This window comes from Fundulus heteroclitus, chromosome 12, assembly GCF_011125445.2.
Source record: "Fundulus heteroclitus isolate FHET01 chromosome 12, MU-UCD_Fhet_4.1, whole genome shotgun sequence".
In the NCBI taxonomy this organism is placed as follows: Eukaryota; Metazoa; Chordata; class Actinopteri; order Cyprinodontiformes; family Fundulidae; genus Fundulus; species Fundulus heteroclitus.
Window position 1 is genome coordinate 34,441,470 of NC_046372.1, and position 26,389 is coordinate 34,467,858.

The 26,389-nt window shown below is 41.2% G+C and overlaps 1 protein-coding gene across 2 annotated transcripts in view; it reads right to left on the reverse strand.

Annotated features, from left to right (window-relative positions):
* Nucleotides 1-26,389, reverse strand: part of LOC105939213 (rabphilin-3A) — a 31,710-nt gene continuing 5,321 nt past the window's right edge. Inside the window, exons 2-19 of one of the 2 annotated variants that reach the window (XM_012881293.3) lie at nt 14,384-14,473; nt 14,251-14,262; nt 12,118-12,243; nt 11,810-11,939; nt 11,596-11,679; nt 11,306-11,474; nt 11,190-11,228; nt 8,899-9,081; nt 8,124-8,291; nt 4,914-4,993; nt 4,701-4,775; nt 3,743-3,852; nt 3,529-3,655; nt 3,355-3,411; nt 3,074-3,228; nt 2,889-2,970; nt 2,699-2,795; nt 1-769 (exon numbers count right to left, since the gene is read on the reverse strand). In XM_012881293.3, the coding sequence (XP_012736747.3) occupies nt 639-769; nt 2,699-2,795; nt 2,889-2,970; nt 3,074-3,228; nt 3,355-3,411; nt 3,529-3,655; nt 3,743-3,852; nt 4,701-4,775; nt 4,914-4,993; nt 8,124-8,291; nt 8,899-9,081; nt 11,190-11,228; nt 11,306-11,474; nt 11,596-11,679; nt 11,810-11,939; nt 12,118-12,243; nt 14,251-14,262; nt 14,384-14,457 (1,899 nt within the window). In that variant the 5' untranslated portion in view covers nt 14,458-14,473 and the 3' untranslated portion in view covers nt 1-638. The remainder of the gene's footprint in view (nt 770-2,698; nt 2,796-2,888; nt 2,971-3,073; nt 3,229-3,354; nt 3,412-3,528; nt 3,656-3,742; nt 3,853-4,700; nt 4,776-4,913; nt 4,994-8,123; nt 8,292-8,898; nt 9,082-11,189; nt 11,229-11,305; nt 11,475-11,595; nt 11,680-11,809; nt 11,940-12,117; nt 12,244-14,250; nt 14,263-14,383; nt 14,474-26,389) is intronic. The other variant, XM_021307944.2, reaches the window with a different exon arrangement.

A 26,389-nucleotide genomic window follows, 5' to 3' on the forward strand; every position in this document is an offset into this window, starting at 1 on the left:
TTGTTTTTTTAGCTCATGGCTCACTCACATATGAATCATCTGAATCAGATGTCTATCCTAACCTGAGCAATGTGTCATATGTAAACATTTCTTTGTGGAAATATACATAATGTTCATACAGCTGATTTCTTTTAAGGTGCTGCTGTGGCCTGGCATGCTTATAGAGCTCTATATGTTTCACACGGCATTTATGTAATGAATCTCAGTTCGTGATCTTGGATGTTGGTTCTGATGCCATAACATATTGCTTTTGCTGACCTGTCCCGGTGCAATTCAAGCTTCACACCCTTCTGTGATGAATGTGTCGCTACAAAGCGTTTCTGACAGATCTGAAGGCCTTTTGACTCAGCTTTTTTTTTTTTTTGATGACAGTTTGTTTGCCTTGTGTTACTTACGTTTCAAATTCATTGACATAATGCGGTTTGTGTCAGAGGCAAATCCGGTATCGGTAGAGAAACGGCTACTATGAAAATAAGGGAATCGTGTGCTAAATTCGGAGCAAGGAAGTAACAGTGCCTGCGTGTTCAGGTATGATAAAATCAAAGGGGGAAACAAACAAACAAACAAAAAATCTTCATTTGTAAAAGTGCAACAAGACATGAATGCAATCTGATTAGGTGTGAGCTCATGCTGCACGGTTAATCGCTGGCGACGTGATTCTCGTTCACTAAGGTGTGCCAGTGCTCGATCCTCTTGTCCTTGTTCTTCAGGCACTCATACCAGTGCTTCAGCCTCTCCCCTTTGGCGGTGATGCCCAGCTGACAGCCTCCTGTCAGAGAGGACAGGTTCATGTGAGAGGCAGGGTGAGGAATTCCAGCTCTCATCTCATTACAGCAGCAGTGATATATAGTGCAAAAGTAAAAATATTCATACCCCACCACCTGTTTTTTTGTTTTTTTTCCTGTTTTTACATTTTCCCACATCACAACCACAAACTTCCATGCATGTTATTGGGATTTTATGTGACAGACCAATACAAAGCACTGCTTGCCCGTTAAGTTCGAGGAAAACGACACATCGTTGTCAACATGCATTTCAAGCCATGCATCTGTATTGTTTATCAGTATATGTATTGTAAAATGTGTGCAGGTTTGAAATAAACTTTTGAATTGAATTGAATTGAATTGAACATATTTTACAAAACGAACGTCTAAAAATGAGGTGCAATTTGTTTGAAGATCCTTTTTTAAAAGCTGATCCTCTAAAATAAAATCCAGGTCAACCGACTGCCTTGATAAAATCCCCTAATTACCGAACAGAGTCAAACCGGTTGTGGTTTAACCATAGCACCCATCCAGCTGTTCTACGAAACCATCGGAGAACAAACAGCATCGTGAAGATTATCGAACACAGCAGACAGGTCACGGAGAAAGTTGGTGAGCAGAGTGCGAAATACGGGGGGTTTAACCCCGATTAACCCATGAGACCCCCTCAAAGCCTCAAAAGCAAAATTTAAAGGGGGTCTTAAATTGTGTCAAAAAATCTAAAAATGAAATATTTTTTGTCACTAATGGTCACTAAAATTTTTTAAGCTCAACATGTCCAGTATTTAAAATTCAAAACATTTATTCACAAATGTCAGAATTAGAATCAGACATACTTTAATGATCCCAGGGGGAAATATGTTCTTTTTTATGCCATGTGGAGCCAGCCAATCCTATTTGCGGATGCAAATTAGGCATGTGCGCACTAAACAGAAGAATAACGTAACGTTGACAACAATTAATACTAAAAATGTTTCAATTTTAGTATTAGGAACTGATCTTATCTGTTGTGCCTGTGCACTTTATCTGTTTCACTGTTGGTGAATGAGAAAATCCTCTCGAGTCCTTGTATGTCTGGTGAATGTGAAGAATTGACATTAAAGCTAACTTTGACTTTGACATTGTAATGTTATAGGCCTACTGCATATTGAGAAAATTTACATCGTTATTGCGCAACAATCGGGAGATGGGGACCCCCCCAAATATTGACAGGTATTTCGCACACTGTTGGTGAGAAATTTAAAGCGGCGTTACACAACAAAAACCAGAGCTGTGATCATCCCATGGCGCTGTGTTCAATTCATCATCCCAAAATGGAAGAGGGTTGCCATAACCGCTAACCTACCAAAACAAGAAATGAGAGCATGAATCTGAGATGTAGCAAAGAGACTCATGTTAATGGAGGAGCTGCAGAGAGCCACAGCTCAGGTGGAATAATCTCTTGGCACAACAATACTTAGTCACTCTACCGATTGGCCTTTATAGCAAAGTGGCAAGAAGAAAGTCCTTCCCGAAAGAAAGCCGCAGGTAATCCAGTTGAAGTTTTGCCCCAAAGCGTGTAGCAGACAAAACAAGCATGTGGAAGAAGGTCAGGTCAAACTAATAATAAGCGTTTGGTGGTGCGCACTATCCTGAGTACTATACCACTAGAGGTGGTGGCAGCATGAAGATGTGGCGATGCTTTTGTTCAGCAGACCTGGTTAAAGTTGATGGGTAGGTATATGGAGCCAAATGCAGGACATCTTTAAAGAAAACTTGTTAAAGGCTGCAAAAGACTGGGACTGGGGTGGATGTTCACCTTCCAGCAGCACAGGCCTAAACATAAAGCTAGGATCACAATGATATGGTTTAAACAAATGGAAGCTGGTGGTTAAGGGAGAAAGTTGAGGAGGCATGAATACTGATGAGTACTTTAAGGTAGATCAGATATTCACCTATGTAATCGTTGGACTTCCCGATGTCATAATCCCACACAGAGATGTCTAACGTCTTCTTGGCCAGCTCACTGTGCTTGATGTCGAAGCTAAATTCCTAAAACGTGATGGAGACGTTAAGGCGGTTCAGCGTTTAATCGCGTCACAAAAAGAATCCCGCTCAGATCATTTCATTTCCTTTCTTTCTCACCTCATTAAACTCTGGGTTTAAAGTCCTCTTCTTGATTTGTGTTTTGCACTTGCCCTTCTTCCCCATGTCAGGTTTCAGGCATCTGCAAATTGCACATGTGCACAATGTAATTTATGCCTTTACTGGAGCCACCTAATTACAGTGCAAAATGATGCTGTTTTTTCTCCCCCGCCGGCTCAACCTACATTTTGACATACGGGTCAGAGTAGCCATTAGCGTCCATGGCGGCCAAGTGAACGCAGCGCACCACTCCCACGATGAGGCGATTCAGCTGGGTGCTGTACATGAGGGACATCAGGATGCGGCCGCGCTCCTCGGTCTCCGCGCCCTCCTTCCCCGGCTGAGGCGCAGCAGGAGGTGGGGGGGGGGGGGGGGGGAGCACAGTTGAGCAGAACCGATCATTAACATCTGAATGAACTTCTGCAGGAATCTATCATGTTCAGACATGCTTTGAAACGATCATTGCCTCATCTTCATAGAGCGCGATGCCTCTAGCTCCTCCGGCCGTCGCAGTTCTCTTCGTCTGTGTTGGGGAACAAGATCAAAACGGGTCTCCATGAACGATCCAAGCGAGCAGAACAAAACCTTTGCTTAACGTTTATTTATTTATTTTAATTTTCTTCGAAACTGCCTTACTGACAGGCACAACCCTCTCCAGGCAGACGTTGAAGGTCTTCTTCTGATTCATCTTCAGCTTCTTCAGCGCTACCCGGGTTTCGCCAATAAACTCATTGTGCCCAAACTTGTCCTCATCGCAGACGGAGAGCCTGTGAAAAAGGGAACGGCACGCAGATCAACGCAGGAGGTCACAGCGCGAGTTGCCTGCGAGGGTCGGTGTGAGCTCCGTGGCTCACCTGAGGGTTTTACGTTGCATGTCCTCGTCTGTCAGGCCGTGATAGGTGAGCGTTTCGTTCCACACGGGGTTGCGGGTGTTTCTCAGGGTCTTTGTACGCAGCTTGTTCGACTGATGGATGTCAGGTGGATCGTGGAGGGGGTGTGGGGTGGGGGGAAAGAAAAATCAATACCGTCTTAGAACGATCGTTTAAATGACAAGTTTGGTTTTTGTTATATTCAACCAACACAAGGTGTCAGGCTTGAGCTATCACAGATGGTTGCCATGAAAGGAAAAAAGATCTAAAGCCCTCCCTTGTTTAATATATTTCTTTATGTTGAGATATTATAGTTCTACACGTTTTAAAAAAATGCAGTATTCTGACATATTTTCTGTTAAAAATTCCAAACTTTTCTACTCAAATTTGGACTATTTCTGTTAAATTTCAAAGTAAAAATGAGGCACATTTTTACACAGATTGTGCTTTGGATATGAGTCTCTTAAAAACACATGGATGGACGGATGGATGGATGGATGGATGGATGGATGGATGGATGCAAAGATGAATTGGATGGATGGATTTAAAGATGAATTGGATGGATGGATGGATGGATGGATGGATGGATGGATGGATGGATGGATGGATGGATGGATGGATGGATGGATGGATGGATGGATGGATGGATGGATGGATGGATGGATGGATGGATGGATGGATGGATGGATTTAAAGATGAATTGGATGGATGGATGGATGGATGGATGGATGGATGGATGGATGGATGGATGGACGAAGAGACTGAATGACAAATGGATGGACGTATGGATGGATGCATGGATGGATGGATGGATGGATGGATGGATGCAAAGATGAATTGGATGGATGGACAGATGGAAATGAATGGAGAGGATAGTTAAATCAAATGTTAGACTTTAGTTCTGGGAACACTGGCTATAAAGGCCCTGTGTTGTGGCTTTTACCTTACTGGCTCCGGGCAGCAGATGAAGCTTCACATACGGATCTGCAAGCCCATTAGAGTCCATGGGCTTAAGTCCCTAGAGAAACAACACATTTTGCTCATCAGATCACAAGGAGTAGAGAGCAATTTAGCTAAAGTGCCATTCAGGAGCTTTTCAGCATAAACCACTTGACTGAAATTGTCCCTTTGTGAGTGAAAACGAGGCTAACATTACCTTTGCTTTGAGGATGCTACAGTGGAGGCTGTTGCTTCCCTGATCATAGAGGAGGCCAAACTCAAGAGAGCCCAGAGTTGCTGAAAGAGACCCAGACCAGTCATAGCGTTAAACTAGAGGGAAAAGGCAAGTCTGCGCATGGGTAATTAAAAGTGATAATATAGACATTCTCATGTAATTAAACAAGTTTCATCTTGAGAATTAAAAGGGAAAATAAGCCAAAAAAACAAAAACATGTCTCAACCTCCAGTTAATAAGTAATAATTATTCATAGGGTTAAATCAATCCCTTTAGGAACATACACTTATATAGCATACACTATATATATATATATATATATATATATATATATATATATATATATATATATATATATATATATATATATATATATATATATATATATGTGTGTGTGTGTGTGTGTGTGTGTGTGTGTGTGTGTGTGTGTGTGTGTGTGTGTGTGTGTGTGTAAAAGATGCAGATGCTGCCCACACAGATTTTATTCAGAGGAGTTTTATTCCTCGGCCGAGCCAGAAGATGGAGGAGGGAATCACCGTGTCATCTGGTAGCAGCGCTATAAGACTTATGTTGTTTTTTGGTAAATATTGGTGTGCAGAAATGCTTTAATTCACAGTGCAGACACACTATATGGTGGGTACGGCAAATGTTTAGTTAGTTGCTGAAAAACACTTTTTATTAGAAGAATGCACAGAATGCTCGGTAGAATAATTTGGGTCTTTATTTAGGATATTGTGGACAAAAACACAAATTCTCTCTTGCATTAAATGATCCCATTATTAGGCCTGCTGCTACTATCATGACCCACAGATATAGTCTTTAAAGGTTATCCTTTCTAATCTTTGGGTAGGCAAAAATCAGAAAATGATATGCCACCCTAATTCAAATGGACAGAACATGGTTGGTGACCACAGGTTTACAGAAGAAGCCTTGTGAAGTGCAATCAACAGCACACTGCGCTGGCTACTATGTATACGGGAAAGTAAGTCATTCAATTGTTGCTCAAAATGTATGTGGTTAGATTGTGATGGTCAACTACCTTGGTGGCAATATAATGTATGTATTTTATGGGAAATATTAGAAACAGTGGCCTCACTGGCCCTCACGTCAAGGGCACAACCTCATCAAACCTAATTTATATTAATTCGTAGTAATACTAATAGAATGTAATCCACCCTCTTGAAAGAAAAGAAAGAAAACCCTGCACCATGTTCAGGCCTCTTCTTCATACACTACCAGTCAAAAGTTTGGACTCACCTCTCTCATTCTTTTCCTTATATTTTTAATGTCTTTCATCATTGCAGATACATAGTAAAGACATCAAAACTATGACTCAAAAGTATATAGAATTATGTATATTTTTAGCTTTTTCTAAATCCTCTCACTGCTTTGGTCCCTCTTGGCCTTCTCCAGATGAACTTCATGAGGTGTCTTGGAGGAGTTCCCAGAGGTAGTGATATAAATAAAGACAAACCATTGAATAAAGAGGTGAGTCCAGACTTTTAACTTGCAGTGTAGCTTTTAAAGTGAGAGCTTCATGAGAAACAGAACTCCTGGCGTGAAAGAATGTGCTCACGACTCCAGATTGCCCATTTAGGAAGGTTGGTGAGATACCGAAGGAAAGCTGAGTTCTTTTAGGAGGCAGCTGAATTGCAAAAATGTACTTGTCCTTCTGCCAACGAGACTCCTGGCATCATATTTACTGATCAGGTAAGAGGAAGGAAATGTGTTAACAGAGGTTTATAAAGCTTCTAATCAAATTCTACAATTGCCATAATGTGACTCATAAAACCGTTTGAAGCGGAAGAGAATTGGTGTGACCAGCTCTGCCTGATCAGCAAAAAACACCAGTTTTCAATTTTGCGTGGGTTGTTTCTTCTGAACGCAATCGCCGAGCTAGGTGGAAATTAAAATTGTTGCACTCACACTGAATCTATATGGGTTCAGGGATTCCTGATGATGCTTCCACCTCAGCAGTGCTGAAACTCGTGCTGGAGGTGCAGAAACCTCCCACATTCATAGCTAAATATTAGACATTTTAGGATGGCCAAAAAGCCATTTTAGTAGGTTGATGTTTGCCTTCACACTAGAATTAGGTTTTCCAAATGTGCTTTTATTCAACAGTGATCAAACTGTTTAAAGCATATTTATGGCCTATATTACATTTTAGTAAAAAAATGATAAAAAATCATCCATGTTCTTTACAGTAGTGATTATGCCGTTTTCTTTTGGACACATAGCGACCCAGCCGGCATTGCTGGAACCAAGCGAGTTACTCACTGAAGATTCAGAGAAGGATACCAAACATGCAAAGCACCATCAGCTCATAATTTAGTAATCTATTTATCAAAATACTATTAAAAAAGAAAACACACTGAGCAACATTAATTAACATATACATTATATTATAGGTAATACCAGCCTAAGTTATCTTTTGTTACTGAAAATCATGAATTTTGCATTTATTAGGCTTTATTAACAAGGACATGCATTTACGAGGGCTGCAGAAAGCAGTCATAACCCCAGGACCTAACTATTCAAAACCATCCCATCTCCTCAGTGATTAGGTCCATAAAAGTATTGCTATTTCTGCCATGTCCCCTCGTTACTCCAGGGAAGGGATCCAACTCCGGGGAATTTATAACCTGATAGGCCTGCTGAATCCAAAATTATTTGCACCGCTCTAAAGACCTGGACCTAAATAAAAATAAATTTAAACATAACCCCCCCTGAGACAGAACAGAGTCTTTTCATGGCCTCAGGCTAAACCCATAGATGGCTTAGCACCATTTTCTTTCATTAAAATAGACTTTATGGAAAATTGTGAATAATTAATGAATCGCTGGTGATTTAGCTGTTGTTATTATTTTCCTTGGCCTAAATTCTCTGATTCTGTGACTGTATCTTATGTTATAATTTGCTTATTTATTTTTTTTTACTAGGAGGAAAAATAGATGTATTATTAAAAGACAGAAGTTCACAGTAAAGATCACGGAGGTGAATTCAGATTAAGGACATCAGCATCCGATACCTTTTTGCTCAGAGGACAGATGTTAGAACAAAAATATATATATATATATATCTTTTATTCACCTGTAGCATAGCTCAAATGTCATCTGTGCAGAAAATGAAACTAAACTAGACACATCTGCCACCCTGCCGTATGAAAAGAGGAGCAGATGGTGCACTCACTGGCTTCATCGGAGTCATAGTCATTGGCGTCCTCCTCCTCATCAGCTGGGGGAGGCTGCTGTCGGGGCGGGGGAGCGCTGTAGGCAGCGGCCTGCCTCCTGTCCTCTCTTACAGCGGGAGGAGCTCTCTGCTCTGAAGCATAAGCCCCGGCATCTCCTGCCACAGGACCTACAAGTAAATTAAATGAAATGACTCCACAGCTGAAGCAGGTTAGTGCTTGGCCCTTTCTACAGTGCCTTGCAAAAGATGTATATTTATAAAAAAAAAAAAAACACATATTTTGTCAGGTTATGACCCCAAACATCAGAACTGACATAAATTTAGCTCCAATCTTCTCATCAGCTCCTACCAGCTTTCCACTCCCTGCTGTAGAAAAAAAATCCATGCGGCATGATTCTGCCACTGCCAGGCTTTACCCTGGAGATGGTGGGTAATTTGTCCATGGCCCAAAATGCTTTTTGGGCCAAGTTTAATTTTGATCTCGTGTGTCCAGAATATTTTCTTCTATGTGTTTGCTGTGTCCTCTAATCCATTGTAACCATTGTAATCCATTGTTAATGGTCTCTGTGCATGTCCTGCCAGCTTAGGTAGATGACCTTGTCCTGGTAGCTTGTGCCATGTCTGTCTATCTATCTGACCATCTATGTATCTAACACATAAAATCCAATATAAAACATCAACATTTGTGGTTATTGTGTCGCAAAAATGTAGAAAAGGTTTAACTGGTATGAATACTTTTGCAAGACACTTTATAGAGAACTGCGCTGTTTCTCACCCTGCTGGGACATGGCGGCTGAAGCTGCAGGTTGTGCCCTGGAGCTGTGCACAGGCACCATCTTCTTCATCCCCACTGGACTGCCCTGAGCTGCCGCTTCAGGGCCAGCCCCTCCTGCGGCCATACGGTTAGCTGGTTTAGGGGCCACGGGTGGGTAACCACCACGGCCCTGTGTCTGTGCACCTAAAAGTAAGCATGAAATGTGAAACAGAGACTCCCAAAATGCTCAATCACCCCACCTCATGCTGCAGGGTTTTTTTTGTTGCAAAGGGGTTGACGTACACACGCTGCAACAATCGGGGGCAGCCGATGCCTTCGACGAGCAGCCTGCAAGAGCCAGCCTGATTTTTTAAGGGTAGATCACACTACCCAGGTAACTCCTACTGAGACTGAAATTAAGCCATTTAACCCGTCAGGTCAGCGCCACATGGAGGCTCGTTCCATATCCCAGCATGTAACTCCTGACTGGCTAATTGAAGGACCTCCTCCCCGTCGGCAGCAACAGCGGGTGGCACAACCACCTTTGGGAATCAGGAACAAGGCTGGACTTTGGAAACAGAGCGCTGTGAATTGGAGTTAAATGACAGAACTCCACCGAAGAGGTGGTGCATATAAAAAAAAAACATGTGCAATGTCAAGTACAATGAAACAAGACCTCACCTTGGTCTCATTTGGTTTTCAAAGAACTAAGAATGCTGCTGTTTATAAATTAGATTAGGTATTTTTATTATTCTAATATTTTTGGTTGAAAGGCTCTTTTGTTGATATGGATTTTAGACAGCAAAGCAACAGTCTGTCTGTGTGTATGTGTTTTCTCCCAGAATATACAAGAGCTGACAATGACTCAGCACAAGGTAAAATAAAGGTGACAAGCTGTGCAGCCACTTTTTTACCTTTCCCAGTGAAACCCAGCAGGCATACTTCCAATGCTGTTGTTGTTTTATTGAACACAGCGCCACACTTTTACTTACCTTGAAGTTTAATTCTGATTGCAAACAAACAACATCTGTTTGAGCTAACTGGAAATCTGGACGAGGTAGCAGGCGCTCTTTTGATGTCGGCAATATGGCTCACCGCCCAGGGAAGCATAGCCCAGAGGGCGCCACGAGCACGAGTGAGTTTTACATTGCTCATTTTCGCATGTGTAGTCACTTTGGAGTGAGCAATGTTATCCACAGAGTAAGGCAAGGCAAGGCAAGTTTTTTATACAGCAGTTTTCAATAATAAGACAATTCAAAGTGCTAGACATGAACAAAACAAACAGAGGAAAGAAGGCATTACAGAGACAGAGGAAAAACATTGCAGAGGCAAGCACGTTGCATTGGAAAGGTAAAAGCAGGTAAGATACAGTTTAAGACATGTTGGACTACAAACCTCAACATTAGCATTTAAGATACAGGGAGCCAGTGTACTGTGAGAAAAGGTTTCTTTAGAGTGCAGGTATATTATGAAACCAAGGTTGGTATTTGATTCACAACTTCCCATCTGGTGCAAAATGAAATATGTCTATTTCACTGTTTTTCAATGATTCTGAACCACATTTGCTGAACATTAGTTCGAAATGTATAAGACTCAGAAAGGTCAGACCTCAACTGGATTATTCTACACTGAAAAAAGATTACTGAAAAACTCTTTGGGGTATAGGGGCTGGGGACATCAAACATGAAGGAAAGGGAGGGTTTCGGTCGTTTTCACCAACTTTCACTGTGTTTTATACAAGCACAGCTGGCTTGGTAGATGAAATGTTATCGCTGTGAATACTTTAAAAAGCCCCAGTTGTCAATTTTCCTGCTCTTTTCTCTTAAACCACGGGTTTTCCACAGGCTCTTTTTGGAAACTTGGAGATTCTTATACATTTTTACCTCCTTTATTATCCTCCTCACTGTGTGTGGTGGCAAGAAAAATATGGGCCCTCTTCCAGGCTTGGGTATAATTGCTAAAATAAATGGGCTTCCATGTCACGTCATATTTATACAACGGGAAAACAGAAAAACAGAAAGGCGTGAATTACTTATAAGAATTTCTTTAAAAACTCTGTGTCATTATGCAAATTATTTGCATTTTGTCACTCTAGTGGCTATTTCTGTTCACTTCTACACAAAATAGGCAGCGGCATTGCTCTCTACAAGATTGGACCAAACAGCAGGAGCTGAATTTGAGCATTTCAGACAGAGGACACGAGTTCCTGATTCAATGTGAGGCAAGTTGTAGTTTTTTATAGTTATAACATGGAAGGCTTTCCCGGTAATATTCTGAGCCCATAAATTACAGAAAGAACAGAAAACACTTGCCTGAAACTTGCTCCTCAGACGCTTGACCCTGATTGGGACCTAAGAGATGAATATTGAAAATCACTTGTCATAAATGGTCTTTCGACAAGCAAAGCAGCGCTTGAAGAGGCCAGTACCCAGAGGTTTCTGTCGAGCTGCTGCCTCCCTGGGCTCCGAGGCCGTTGGCTTCTGAGGCTCCGCCGCCTCCTGGGGACCCGTCTCCTTCGATTTAGACAACGGCATGGGAGACGGGAGGAACTGCTTGGGAAAACCTTTGAAGAACCAGGCACCAGACCTCTTCCATACCTAAGAAGACCTTGTTGTTAAATCTCAGATGGGTTTGTTTCAATGAATTATGAGACCACCAACACTCTCGCTTCTTTTTTTTTTCTTCTTTTTTTTTTTTTTACCAGCTTCCAGCTCTCACCTCTCGCTGTTCTCTGCAGATTTTGCACAGCCACACAGGGCGATGCCGACTGCCACACTGCGTTCCACACTTTGTGCACATGTTCTACGCACGAGAAGGGAATATACACGACAGCTGATCTGTTACAGATGCATATTTAAAGGCTACAAGCTATGGTACTTTTGAATCTTCGCAACATTTCGGCAGAGGAAGTTGTGCCTTTTGCAATTGCTACCTTTTTGCAGTCCTCACACACCACGGAGCTGACCCCAGGTGAGCCCAGCTGCTCCCCACACAGCAAACAGCGAGAGACCCCATCCCCACACACGGTCTTCTTCATGTCGTCCAGGCGGTTTATCAGGCGCCTGCAGCATCACACGGTTAAGTCTTACTCACAATGCCACTGGTAATTATTGCAGGAGGAAATGTATGCAACTCATTAGTCTCATCATGAGATTTTTTTTTTCAAACTTTGCACCAGTACAAAAAAACAAAACAACAACGAAAAAAAACCAACTAATTGCTTATTTTAGCAACTCTCACCCAATTCTCTCCTGCTCCATGGCCTCCATTTTCTCAGCACGGGCAATCACGTTGTTTATAATCTCCTTCTCTTCATCTGTTAGGTCTGGACCAGGACCAGAGCCGGACTGCATTGTCCAATTGCCCCTGTTGGCCAAATAAAATCTTAAATTTACTTCAGTTTAAGATTTTAATGCTCAAGCAATGCAGTTGCACAGCAGCCTCCACACTCTCGGGCACCCCCCGGTAAAGATGCGTTCAAAGCCTTAAAACAAATTCAGCTATTATTGCTGCATAATCACACTCTGATTTGTTTTAAATCAAAGCTTAAATCTGAGTACATCTATTGATATTTTGCACCATCTTCTTCTTCTGAGAGGGACCAATTTTTCAAGATCATTCATGGTCCTCGGTCCTCTGCGATGCGCTCTTTACTTGAGCTCACCTTACAGATTTTCTAGAAACTCATATACAATGCAAAAACGGAACTAAAAACATGCTAAATTTTCCTGAAAGGAGTATATTTGTCCTTGATTTGGGCAGGGAAATAAGATGATCTGTCAATGGAAAGAGTATGTTTAAGATAATTAGATAGACAGCACTGGAAATAAGTTTATGGAGAGGAGTTGTTCCTATTTTAAGTGCAAAAACCGTATTCCATTGGCTGGCATTGATCCTATTTTCTTTGAGACATTTACTAACCTCTGAATATCGATACACACGTGTAGGAAGTAATTTCTTTAAATTTATATTAAGCCTTTCGAGACAGAAATTAAAGTATGTTTATGTTAAAAATGCAGACGGCTCTCCCTGTGGCTCTACGCTTCTCCAGGAGTGAATGCTGCTTGTCGGGACTTTGATGCAATCAACTGGTTTCCTTATATAGGACATTTTTGACCAATCTGTATAATATGATTGAAAATGACTTTGTAAAGTGCCTTGAGATGACATGTTTCATGATTTGGCACTATATAAATAAAATTGAATTGAATTGAATTAAAATCATATAAAATACAAAATGATAAAACATCTTAAATTAAAATAAACCAAAACAAGATGAAATCAAAAAGCTCAAATAAAATCAAGTCAAATGCCTGCCTAAACAGATGAGGTCTCCGCTGGCTCTTGAACAAATCCATTAAGTCTGCAGAACGTAGATGAAAGGGCAAAGAGCTCCGGAGCATGGAGCCAACGACTGCAGAGGCCGCCATGGTCAACTAAACAGGCTCTTATCTGTTGACCTCGTGGTCCTGGTGACATTACGTCAGAGAAGATCAGGAATGATGGCTCTTCAGAATTAGGATTCAGAACCTGAAATTGCATTCTTGGTGGAACGAGGAGCCACTGTAAAGCAAATCAGTAAAGGCAGCATAGAAGACCGGGTCTTGCATGCTGCATCCTCGACAACCTGCAGGCAGGTTTTACTGACCTACGAGTATAAAGGGAATTGCTGTAAACTAAGCTAAATGAAACCAAAGCATCAATACCCCTCCCAATCTATCACGCTTTATTTATAGAGTATGCTTCATATGTCCAAGCGTAACCCAAAGGGATTTGCAGAGGTTTAAAATAGAAGAACAGACATAAAGCCGCTAAAATCACAAGAGACCAGCATATTAGAGACGATCAAACTAAGTTGGTATAAAAGACAGAACAAAAAGTAAATTAACATATAACATTGATAAATCTCAGCTTTGAATATAAACAAACCAGGTCACCAATTTATTATAATGTCCTGGATTCCTAATTCAAAGCTCATAGACACCGACAACAATGCACTTCTTCTAGCTATTTCACTGTTAGGGGTTACCGTAAGTGTGGTTTTGTTAAAAACAGCTGCCATCAAAGTGTGGAGTTTTTCCTCAGACTTAAATTAACGGTTAGATATCACTGAACTTTTTAGTGTGAGATACTGGGCTACTGCGATAAAAGGACAGATTGTTTTAAGGATTTTAACACTTCTGTACCGGGAATGTCGATAAGCGTAGAGGGGGCTTAGTTCACAAAGCCACTCCTCACATGAAATAGTTGGAGAGGAAAAAAAAAAAAAAGAATGACTGAAAATGCCTTTATTGTTGCTTTAAAAGAACACACTCAGATATTGGAAACGTGCAACACACATAAAAAAACAAAAACAAAACTTCAGCTACTTACTGCTCTTTCTCACTGTGCCACAGACCACACGGCAGAAACAGAGGCGGGTGAAACAAAGCACGACACGGTTAAACACGACGCGGCCACTCAGAGGCGGTACATGGACAACGAGCGTCCTGGAAAGTAGGATTACCTCGGACGCACGCTCCTCTGCCTGTCGTTGGACACCCAGCGACCCGAGCCGCCGCTCATCACTGTGTCGGTCATGCTGCACGGTTGCAGTCTGCGAAAAGATGGGCATAAAAAAAAAAAAGATATGAGTTCAGCAGAGGTGATCAACTTTTTGTTTAACTATCATATAGCTTTCTCCTTAAAAAAGGCCCCAGTGGTGATCAGAGGCAATAACTTATGACAGCAGCAACAAAATACCCTTCCCCCACCAAAAAAAAAAAAAAAAAAAAGCAAGTGTTACTTTCAGAAAAACTCTTCTTGTTGTCTGTGAATTTTCACTTCAAGAATGAAAAATATTGCAGCTTTCAGTGGGAGCACAGGCGCACAATTCCTCCAGCCAAATCCACCGCCTAATTAGTGCCGTCTCCTCCTGCCAAGCCTGTTTGAACAAATTAATTCCACAGAAATACGGGACCTGTGCCACGACACAGAGACGAAGAAAAAGAAAAAAATAATAAATGCAATCGCAGAAGTTAGTTTTCTTGGGCTTGATGGCCACAGCGAGCCCAAAGTATGCTTACATGTATATCTGGCAGAGGTAGACTGCTGTGTTTATAGAAAATGTAGCAGCGCTTTCAACAGTGCATTAGTCACCAGAGAAGAAAAACGCCGAAGAGAGTGGTGCGAGTCGTGTGAATTTATGCGCTTTGTGTAAGGGCTGCGGAGATAAGTTTGAGCAAATTAGGGCGGTATGGTCAATTAATCGAGCAGCTGTAATTGAAACGCCAAGAATTGCTTCCAGTTTGCGAATCTACACTTATGAAAGAAAGAGAGACGGTAGGGGTGACTCGATTTCACTGTCATACAGTCTGAACGACTTATCAGACTGATGGATCTGTTTCCCATAGTCATATTTGTTGACTCCTCTTACCTAATTCTTTTACCAGGGAGAAATATGGATCTGGGGTTGGCGCACTGGTGCCTGAGACGCCACCCACCCACCCACGTCACGGCATAATAGTTACTGGAGTATTAAAACCAAACAATTTGAAGATCCTACGGTGCAGCTGTTTGATTTAAGGCCGGGCAGAGTGATAATGATTACAGTAGGAGAGACAGTGAGTGCCCAGTGCATTCGATACACCAGCACTGTAATTCAATCTCGGAGCGATGGAGTGTAGATAATATGAAGACGTCAACAGAAAATATGGCAAGTCTGCTGCATGTGCACAAGTGGCCCCTGTGAAAGACTGCCTTGTAGATCCGTGCCAGACAGTGCACGCGGGGAGGCAGCAGCCCGGGAATGTCCTGAGGGGAAATACTGACACTCCAAGACCAGCAGACTCCAAAAAAGATCAACATGATGAACTCAAAGCCTCTGTTGAGCTTCAAATCCAGGGGACGGCGATGTGTTTCGGTGCGGAGACGGCTCTTAATGCAGTGCCGGTGAAGAGTTGACGTACACTCACCGCGACAGACCTGAGCGTCTTACTAACAAGGGGCTTTCAACGGTGCGTTGAACACACTCGTTTCATAAATAATTTTAAAAAACAAGAAAAACTCATTCTGAATGGATGTTTGTCCACTTTCAACGTATGAAATGGTAGAGTGTATGTAAACTGGTTGTTTTCCAAGCATGGAAACTGGCTTTCAGTCATACTCCACATTTTTCTGTTAGAGTCATTCCCTAATATCAATGTTCCTCTGCTTTATAAATTCCAAAAGCAGGCTAAATGTAGGTTTGACTCAAAATGTCAACCTCAAATGTAAGGAAAATGGCCAGGATGTTAAAGAGAAACATAGAAATCCCCAGGGTTCAATTTTTTATTGAAATGGAAGATGGTGTAACGCCGGTGCATTTAACATCAATATGGAATGAGAAGGTGCCAACCTAGAAAAAAGTGCCAGCCAAAGCGATGACATCTTTCATCTGTCAACATAAGCGTGTGAAATAAATCAATTACTGTCAGACTTAAGACAAACATTGAGCTGTTGGGACTCTGATGAAGCGCTGAAACCTAAGAACGCTGTGAAAAACTATCAAGCCTTTTGATGCCGGCATAATGCTGACAGCTGCTCTTCCGATAGCGGTACCGGTGCATTGTAAAAACTGACGGTGATGCAGAAAAAGTAAGATTAGATCTAAATTCTTCCCCACTTTAAATAAACAGTGAGATTGTCGAAACTAGGACAAAACTTGGTGCTGTAACAAGATAATGGTTCCAAACATACATCATACAGCTGGACCAAGAGCTGCCACCAGGTTGAACATTTATGGCGGATGCTTTAAATATTCTACCAAAATTCTACTGATAAGAGGAGGAATTGAATATGCAGCCAGAATATAACCCTTAGGGCTTTGTCTTTTTTTTTGTATAGATTTGTTTATTTAGACTGCACAACCAAATACAATTCACAATAGTGAATCTATTTTTGGTTTAGTGAGAATTTTTTTTAAAATAAAAACAAAAATACCAATATACAAAACTAAAACCCACCTGCCACACCCACTCTCTCTATATATAACAATACATACAGTAAAAATGTCATTTACCAATTACATTTGACACAAACATTTAGGAGGCCAGAAATCAATACACATCAGTGCCTCAGGTCCAATCTCGCTAAAATGCTCAGGAACGGAGTCCATGTCCGATCAAATTCTGCTAAAATCCCCCGCACTGAATGGAGAATTTTTTTTCAGGAGTACAGTATGACAACAGTTTGTCGAACCAATGCTTCTGTAGATATACACGTTTATGCTGCAGAAGATACCAGCGAAACAATATACTTTTACCCTAATGGCTTTTTGATGGGTACAAAACATGAGTAGTTTATCTGCAATGGAAATGTGACCAAATATTAGTGGTGGTGTATGTATATATTTGAGCCCTTGAGCACAATTGTGAACCAGTGCAGATAAGAGGAAAGTCTGCAAAAAAAAAAGAAGTAAACCTAAATCTGATTATTCAATAACACCGCATGAAAGACAACACTGGCGAGAGATAACAGCAACAACAAAGAATACCTAATGATGAGAAAAGGAAAAAATCTATTGACTTCTCTCCTCCCAAGCTTCACGAGGCACTAAAACCCCCGAAAACCCAACCTTGGAGAAAGAGCGAAAGAGGGAAAAAAAAAAAACGGCGGTTGTGCCACTATCTCCATGCTAAAGCTGTCTGTATTATGCAACAAGATGTAAGGCAACATACCTTTTTGACTTCTAATCTGTCGTCTGTCAGCCTCTGGGGCCCACAGATAAGCAGCTAATTAGATGTGCTATCAATAGACACTGGGTGGGAAGCTTTTCCCCTCAATGCTGCTCGTGCTGCACACAGTCACCAGTGAAACAGGAATCCTCCGGGTTTCACTGAATTTTGTTTTTTTCATCATGGTATTTGTTTACTGACCGAGGTACAAATACATATTGGGACGTTAGGCTTATGTTCACATCGGGGTTCTTCGTTTCTGCGTCCTTTGTTCTTTTGTTTGCACTCTCTCCATGTTTTTCGCAGCCTGCTTTACTATCTTCTACTGCCCTTGTGTCAAGCTTAGTTTCACTTACTCCCCCCCTCCACATCTGCCTTCCTCCGAGCCTCAGTGAGCTGCTTTTTATCCTCTCCTGTACTATCTGCAACTCACTGAGTCTTTTCTCCATCTTTGTCCAGCTGTATCCTGACGGATCACACGTTCTCCTGACGTTCTCCTGACCATACTAAAGACTCTCAAGAGCAGTCCTTCTTCTTTCTCCCAAAACAAATTATTCCACTCCTGTCTAATGTGATTTTCACGGGGAAAGACAGATGGGAGCGTCTATTTAGAAATGAGGTGTACTTAGCTGGAGCTCTCTGGTGGCTCATTGATGTTTCTGCATCAGAGAGGTGGACTTTCCGGTCCCGTTAGCATGAAGGGGACAGCTTGAAGTCTCTGAATACCTATAACACCCGCGTCTCAGAGAGCTATAATTGTCGGCTGTATCGCTTCGGTTTGTAGGAAGGTACTGCTTAGGGTGCGTAGTCTTAAAACCAATTATAATAGATTCTGCTGTCATTTTGGGCCTCGTTATTCTGCAGGTATGACATCACTGCAGCCCTCAGACTCCGTCTCCTGAGCTACCGAGACCGTAAATGGGGCTAATCTGCGTCATCTGTGATTCTGGCTGTAACGGATGACTCAGTCAGTTGGTAGTTAGTCCTCCCCGGAGAGAGCCGCATATATTTTCCTATTATTTGTTCTTTTTTTTTTTTTTAGAGTGTTTTTGAATGGTGCTCTCTGACGTGTCTTTTTTGGAAAGTGGTACCTGACACCTGTGCAAGGAACCAGAAATAAACAGCAGCATCTGCAAGTTACAGATCGTGTGTGAGACGGCAACAGGACAGAGCAGGACACAGACCACCCAGCACAGCCTTCACCGCATGTGTTTCCTGAAAGTCTTCCAAGGGACGGCGAGAGAAACATCAATTGTGACAAAAACTGCCTGATTCTGTCTTGTCCTGTCAACAGATCATCCCTCCTGAGCCGGTGGTTCCTTACATGACAATCTCGGCTGCTCCTCTAATTAATGCTCTTGTCTACCCCCGCATGTCATTTTAGGTGGACGTTTTGCTATACTTTTTTCCATTTTCAGATGATTGTATGGAACCATGCTCTGAGAGATGTTTGAAACACATGTTTTATAACTTGATCCTACTTCAATTCAAATTCAATTCTATTTTATTTATATAGCACCAATTCACAACACATGTCATCTCAGGGCTCTTTACAAAGTCAAATTCAATCAAATCATCTAGACAGATTGGTGAAAAAGTTTCCTATCTAAGCAGATTACATTGAGTCTTGACAGGCAGTATTCACTCCTCCTGAAATTAAGAAGAGCCACAGTGGTCAGTCTTCTGCATTGTTGATGGCTTTGCAGCAATCCCTCATACTGAGCATGCATAAAGTGACAGTGGAGAGAAAAACTCCCCTTTAACAGTAAGGAAAACCTCCAGCAGAACCAGGCTCAGTGTGAGTGGCTATGTGCCTCGACTGACTGGGGGTTAAAGAAGACAGAGCAGAGACACAAAGAAGCACAGAAGCACACATTGATCCAGGAATCCTTTCAATGTTATATGGTAGTGGCAGAGTTGGTTCCACAGGAGAGGAGCCTGTTAGCTAAAGGATCTGCCTCCCACTCTACTTTTAGAGAAATAAGAACGACCAGCAGACCTGCAGTCTGAGAGCAAAGTGCTCTATTAGGAAGATATGGGGCAATCAGATCTCTAAAGTATGATGTAGCTTGATTATTAAGGGCTTTATACGTTCAATTGTTGATTTAACAGGACGTCAAAGAAGGGAAGCTAATATTGGAGAAATATGATCTCTCTTGTTATCTTTTGGATCAGCTGAAGACTTTGAACTGCATTTTGTAGACTTTCTGATGGTTAAGAATCACAATAGTCCAGCCTTGAAGTAACAAATGCATGGACTAGTTATCACTCCTGTACAGAATATTTAAAATTTTTCGCAATATTCTGTTAACCTTGCCTGCAAAGTGAATTCTCGCGATATTTGTGTGTTCACAAACACACGAGAATCCAGGTCCAGTTGTAGCGCTCCCACTCCAACCAATCAGATTGAAGTACTTTGGTTTAAGGCACGAGGTACTGCTGCGATGAAAGCAAGAGCAGTGGAGCCCACAGCCGGACCAACATAAACATGGCAATGCACACGTAGCTGCTGCTACCATATCTGTTTTGTAAGAATCCACAATTTCTTTTTTGATAGAAGAACAGCAAGAAGTGCCTTGACTAGCTTACTTTCTTGTACTTCCTCATAGCAGTTGCTGCTTACATTTTCATTTGATAGCATGATGGGCTAAAACCAACTTTGATAGGCGGGCACTAGGTGTCGCTTCGCCCAATCAGCTTGGAGGGTAGTCCCAGATTGATAATGTGCAGCACATAGAGCGCTAAACATTATCAATCTGGCTGGCCAGGTTAATATTCTGTAGGTGAAAAAAGGAAACCCTGGAAACCTGTTTAATATGGGATTTAACTGACATGTCTTGGTCAAAAATAACACCAAGGTCTTTTACTTACCAGTGGCCAATTTAATACCATCCGGATTAGGTGATTGATTATGAAGTATTTTTTTAAGGACTCTGAACCAAAGATTACAACTTCTGTCTTGTTAGAATTTAAAAGCCTCTGTTGAGTACCTGTGGTACTCCACAAGTGACCCAAGAGAAAACCTTCTCCATGAAGTCTGCTGTGTTCCTTGGTCTTCATGATGGTATTTGTTCCCTAATGTTCTCTAAGCCCTGAGAGACCTTCACAGAACATCTGTATTTATGTTGGGATGTAACACACTGAAGTTTGTTCTTGTAATGAAAAAGATTGTGGAAAAGTTCAATGGGTATGAATAGATTTTAAAGGCACTGCGTTGAAACTCTTAATTTCTTAGTGGCTTTTTAAAGGATCTCTCTATATACTTCCCTATGCATGTGGAGAGGAACAATTCGTATCTCCAACCTCTAGAGCCATATGCAATCGACTATGGTTGTATGTGCTTCAGGTAGGCTTTAGAAACACAATTCAATCTGCTGCGGATTGTTGATGTGAAGTTCCGTCCGTCCGTCCGTCCGTCCGTCCGTCCGTTGTCTTCCGCTTATCCGGGGTCGGGTCGCGGGGGTAGCAGCTTCAGTAGGGAGGCCCAGACGTCCCTCTCCCCAGCCACTTGGGCCAGCTCCTCAGGAGGAATCCCAAGGCGTTCCCAGGCCAGCCGGGAGACATAGTCCCTCCAGCGTGTCCTGGGTCTTCCCCTGGGTCTCCTCCCGGTGGGACGTGCCCGGAACACCTCTCCAGGGAACTCCTGTGAAGTTCTGCATCTTTAAGTCTTGTCAGTTGTGTGCAAAGACACATTTTCTCATATGGTGCCTCAATGGTGTAGAATATTTCCGTGAAAATGAAACAGAATGGAAAGAAAGTCCCTTTTTAAGATGGCAGCTCAACATTTTAGAATAAAATTATAATTTATTGTCTGTCAGTTGGGAAATTAAACATTTTGAGATATGCTGGAGAAAATGACATTTGAAAAAAAAAAAGCAGACAGGATGGACAGGGAATTGATGGACAGATCTGACATGGATAATTATGGAAAGACGACAAAGAGCTTTAAGGGGAATGGTAGGTCATCTCCCTTCCAATGATATGCGCCTAAAACATGCTTTTATGTTATTATCAAATAATATATGTTCTTACAAATAGCAGTTCAGTGAACAATTGCCACTATAATCTAAAAGTGGAGGAGCAAATTGAAACGTATTCCAGTCTTAAACAATGTTGTTGTCTCAGATACTGTAACATAAATAATGTTTAGTAACTAATGCATGTTTTCCATCTCAGAACCAGTATGTTTTTATACAATGTTCTCAACATTACGTAAGCAAAAGAGGTTCACCTTTGCAATTTTCTCCACCGTAAAAGCTTTTTAATTCACTGACACACCCATTGTGCTGGCATCGGTTTACAATGCGAGGGTGGAAAGTTGTGAAGTTGGATTTGAGAACACCCGGATACTCCAAGGATGTTTTTGATCCCGGTATCTGGAGGAGCCCATGAGAAGTCTACCTTCAGATCTATGAATCTCTGCAGCTCCTCCAGAGTCACCTTGGCCCTTTTGCCTGCTTCTCTGAGTAATGCTCTCCTTGCCCAGGCTGTCAATTTAGCTGGATAACCATACATTGTTAGGCTTGCAGGTCAGCCGTACTTCGGATGAACAGTGCATGATGATAAGTTCAAAACCTGAATATTGTTTTCTACCCCAACACCCTGAACAGCCATGTTCTGAAGGCATTTGATAATGCCTTAATGTAGACTGATGCAAATGGTTAATTCAAGTAGAACAGCGTTTGGTGTCTGGTCAAATGGCAACCACACCACACCAGACATGAACAGATTTCCCTCACCAACATTCAGATATCAGACGGGAATCTCGCAAAACATTTGGAGATCAAACGTGAGCTCAGAGTAAATAAACATGAGTGACAAGGAAGAACAATGGCCATAGTTTGTGGACTAATTTCAAGGAAAATGTATCATTTATTGACAAAACAATGATTTTCAGTGTAGGAAAAAAAGTGGATAAGGGAACCTGGACCAGAACGATCCAGCAGCAGACAAGTGACAAGTTTCTTGTTGTTGCAATCTCCGACCTCTAGAGCGCACAGCCAAAAAATTCAATCACCAGATGCCACTGCCCCATAATGTGCATATTAGTATATCTGCTGTTTACTGTATGTTCACTTGATCTCCAAATGGCTCAATGAGTTCAGCAGTTAGAAAATAACAAAGAACAAAGACTGCGTACACATAAGAAGTCTCACTTTAACATAAATCTAGGTTTTTTGTCTCTCTGGTGCATTTATGGCTAAAACGTAAAATGTACTTTATTCATGAAGTTACTCGCAGTAGGTAGAGTAGCCAGAAATTTTACTGAAGTAAGAGTAGCGATACCTGACTAATAATGTGACTCAAGTAAGAGTTAAAAGTACAGTGCAGTAAAACTACTCTAAAAGTACATTTTTTTTTCAAAAAGTTACTCAAGTAAATGTAACTGAGTAAATGTAACTAGCTACTACCCACCTCTGCTGATATGATGTATACTGATTGGTCGGGACCAAACAGCAAAGTGTGGTTACCAAAAGGTGGAAAAGTGGAAAATTGACGTCTCATTATTTTGTGGGGACAGTCCAATACCAAACCATGTCAGACTAGGGCTCGTCATCTTTATCTGGTTATTTTTAACACTGCTTCATGTGTCCTACTTGCAACTATATTGGCAATAATAACTCTCAGTTCCAGGACATCAATTCACCATCCACCGTAGATCTGAAATAGGTTAATGAGATTTGGATATCATTCCCTGACCAATGATTGGTTTCACTTTAATCTCACTTTCATAAGGACTCCATTGGTATCTTGATGCCTCGGTGTAAAACTTTATGTATAATTGAAGTGGCCTTAAGCTCTGCTGTAGCAGAAAAACCCAATTATTCATCAGCAGCACTGGTAATTGGCAAATGCGAAATCCCTGCAGGTTAGCATCAGCAGTTTCTTCCAAACCATTTTCTGATGCTAAACTGATGCCAGAGTTTTTTTTTATTCATGTCAACACAGCACATCTTCTTTATGGAGGATACAATAATCTGGGTGCCGCTATAGATTTTTGAAGTTGCCGTGAACATTAATGTTTCATTGCATGCAACACTGTCTTTCCCTCATTAGGACAAAAAAAAAAAAAACACAACCTTGAAACAGATAGATAGCTTTTTAGTCCGACGAGAAATTAATTTACGTACGGTATTACTTGTTAAAGATTGGCTACTACAAGATTTACGCTGCTGTGTGTAACGTTATGTTATATGCTGCTTTCTCTCTGATTATTTTATACAAATAACATCATAATCTAAAAATCTAATGCATATAAGAACAAGGCTCATATTGTAGACAAAAAATGGCCTGAAAGAAAGCTTTAAATAAAAAAAAAAGTTGTGATGTGATAGTGATAGTGATGACTCTAGCATTTTGTTTATAAGTCATTGACATACGATGTTCAGCCATGAAATACATGAATACCATGAGGCCTTGTGGTAATAGCGTACGTCTTCCTGCGACAGCTTCAAGTACTGACATGTTCTGCCTACAAAAGGTGAATTAGTAGACATTAGGTGAAAAATAGGCTACATACCCTTATCTGTCATGAGACAAAAATGAATCCTAGCTACAATGAGAAATTCATTCTACTTTTAATGACCACCTTCATCCTGCCAGTCAGCTTGAGGTGTATTTTTTAAACCAGCGACCCACTTAAATCACTTTTAGAGAACAATCACGCTCCAATCCAGGCAACAATTTATTTGTCCCCAATTAACTTTACTATATTGCTCTGATGGTTGGAGGGGCATTGATTCAGAACTCAACTCAACTCTACAAAATAAGAGGTTTTCATTGGAAATTAACACAGGGACACAAAAGTAAATTAAAGCTTTCCGAATGAATTGTAATTTGTATTTATGACAGGCCAAAGATGCCTGAATAACTTCTTTGACAATGTCTTAACTGATCATGAGTGTTTTTTATGCCAAAGTCCAAGACTACCAAATATTAGAAGGATGGATGTGATCTTATAGAGGTTATAATTTCCCAACTTTCTGTGTTGTCATCACATAGCTGGACAGACTACTACGAAGTAACATTTCACTTAATTAGTGCAATAAATGATATATACATCCATTTATACAATAAAGCTGTGGCTCAGTGGGCCTACAGGCTAAGCCATCTGCCTCTGCAGTACGAAGTTGCAGGTTTGCTTAGTGGTTTGAGAATTGTACTTGTGTCCGGGAGGTTGTGGGTTGAACGCCCACAGACTGCTGCTCTGTGCCACTGAGCAAGACCCTTAGCCCCAGATTGCTCCCTGGGTGGGCTGCCACTGTGCATGGATAGGTTAAAATGCAGAGGAGACATTTTATTGGAATGTATGTTACAATGACAAATAAAGACCATTATTATTATATACAGCTCAAAGAGAAGGCCAGGCTAAGTAATTTTCCTCTGGGATTATTAAAGTATGTCTGATTCTGATTCTGATTCTGATCAGTAAAGGTTTCCATTGTTGATAGCAAAAAAAAGCAGGGGAAAACAGAACAGCACAACCTAACTGTATATAGCTCAGGTCACCATTTACAATGACACAGCACTGCAGATTGCAATGTGGATGCTAATTTGAGTCTGTTTTTTCTACATAAATTGTCTAATGCCCTTTATTTCCACATTTTCATTAAATAAGAGCAGTAGTCCAAACAACAAAAACAGATTACAAACAAATGTTGGGTTGGACTTTTGTACCCTTGTTTGTCTCTATATCACAAGGTCTATGTAAGTGTGTTTTGAATGCAATATCTTCCCAACATGGCTGCATTTTTTTAGATTTAGTGCACGCATTTGTGTCCCATCTACAGTTTATGTTTTGAACTAGCATGCTGACTCGGCAAAGCAGCCACACCGAACACTGAAGCTGTCAAATACCATCACTTTAGTAATATTAATGCAAGCCCAGTAACTTTTATTCAAGCTATACTCTGCATTAGACTGTTTACCGTCTACAAACACCAGTTTGTAAAGTGCCATGTGAAAGTATTCACAACCTTGAACTTTTTCCTCTTTCTTCACACTACAACCACTAACTTCAATATATTTTATTAGAATTGAGAGAACAATATACCAAATCAAAATTTGCATCCATGTAAGTCAGATCATTACAAGTGACTTGATTGCAACATTTGATTGGATATTTTGTTTTAAGTGCGATGCATGTAAATTCTGCATGCCAATAATGTAGTTGGCCTGTTGGATGGACTTTCTGTGCCTTCGATCCATACAATGGATGAGTGTTTTTAGTGGCCAAGATGCTAAGGTTTATGAAAAGTGGTGAGAATGTGGTGATGAAGGAAGTTATTTCTGATATAGTACTGCCCAAGGTTTTATAATAAACCACACTATAAGTTGCACATTGTCGTAAAGTGGAAGTAAAGCAGTTCATGGTTTCCTTTTTTTAATCAAGGAACTCACTAAAAAAGGCCAGAAATGAGATTGTAACAAGCGTTTAAAGCATTGTTAGGTTATGAAACAATATTGAATGGTATAAAGAGAATTGCACAACAGCAAACCTACTAAAACATGAGCATCCACAACTTGTATAGCCAGTTAACTAACAGAGCAATAATCAGGGAACTGGTGAAGAGGCTCACTGTAACTCTGGTGGAACTGCGAAGACTCACAGCTCAGGCTGTGGATAGTTGAACAATCCACAAACCAGGCCTTTATGGAGGAGTAGCAAGCTAGTACAAAGCTATTGGCAAGTCGTGTTTGCACTTTGCCACGACCCGTTGAGTGGACACCGTAAACAGTACAAAACAAAACCTTCGGAACCTTCTGGCCAATATTTAAAATGCCATGTGCAGCTGAGAACTAACATGGCACATCACCCT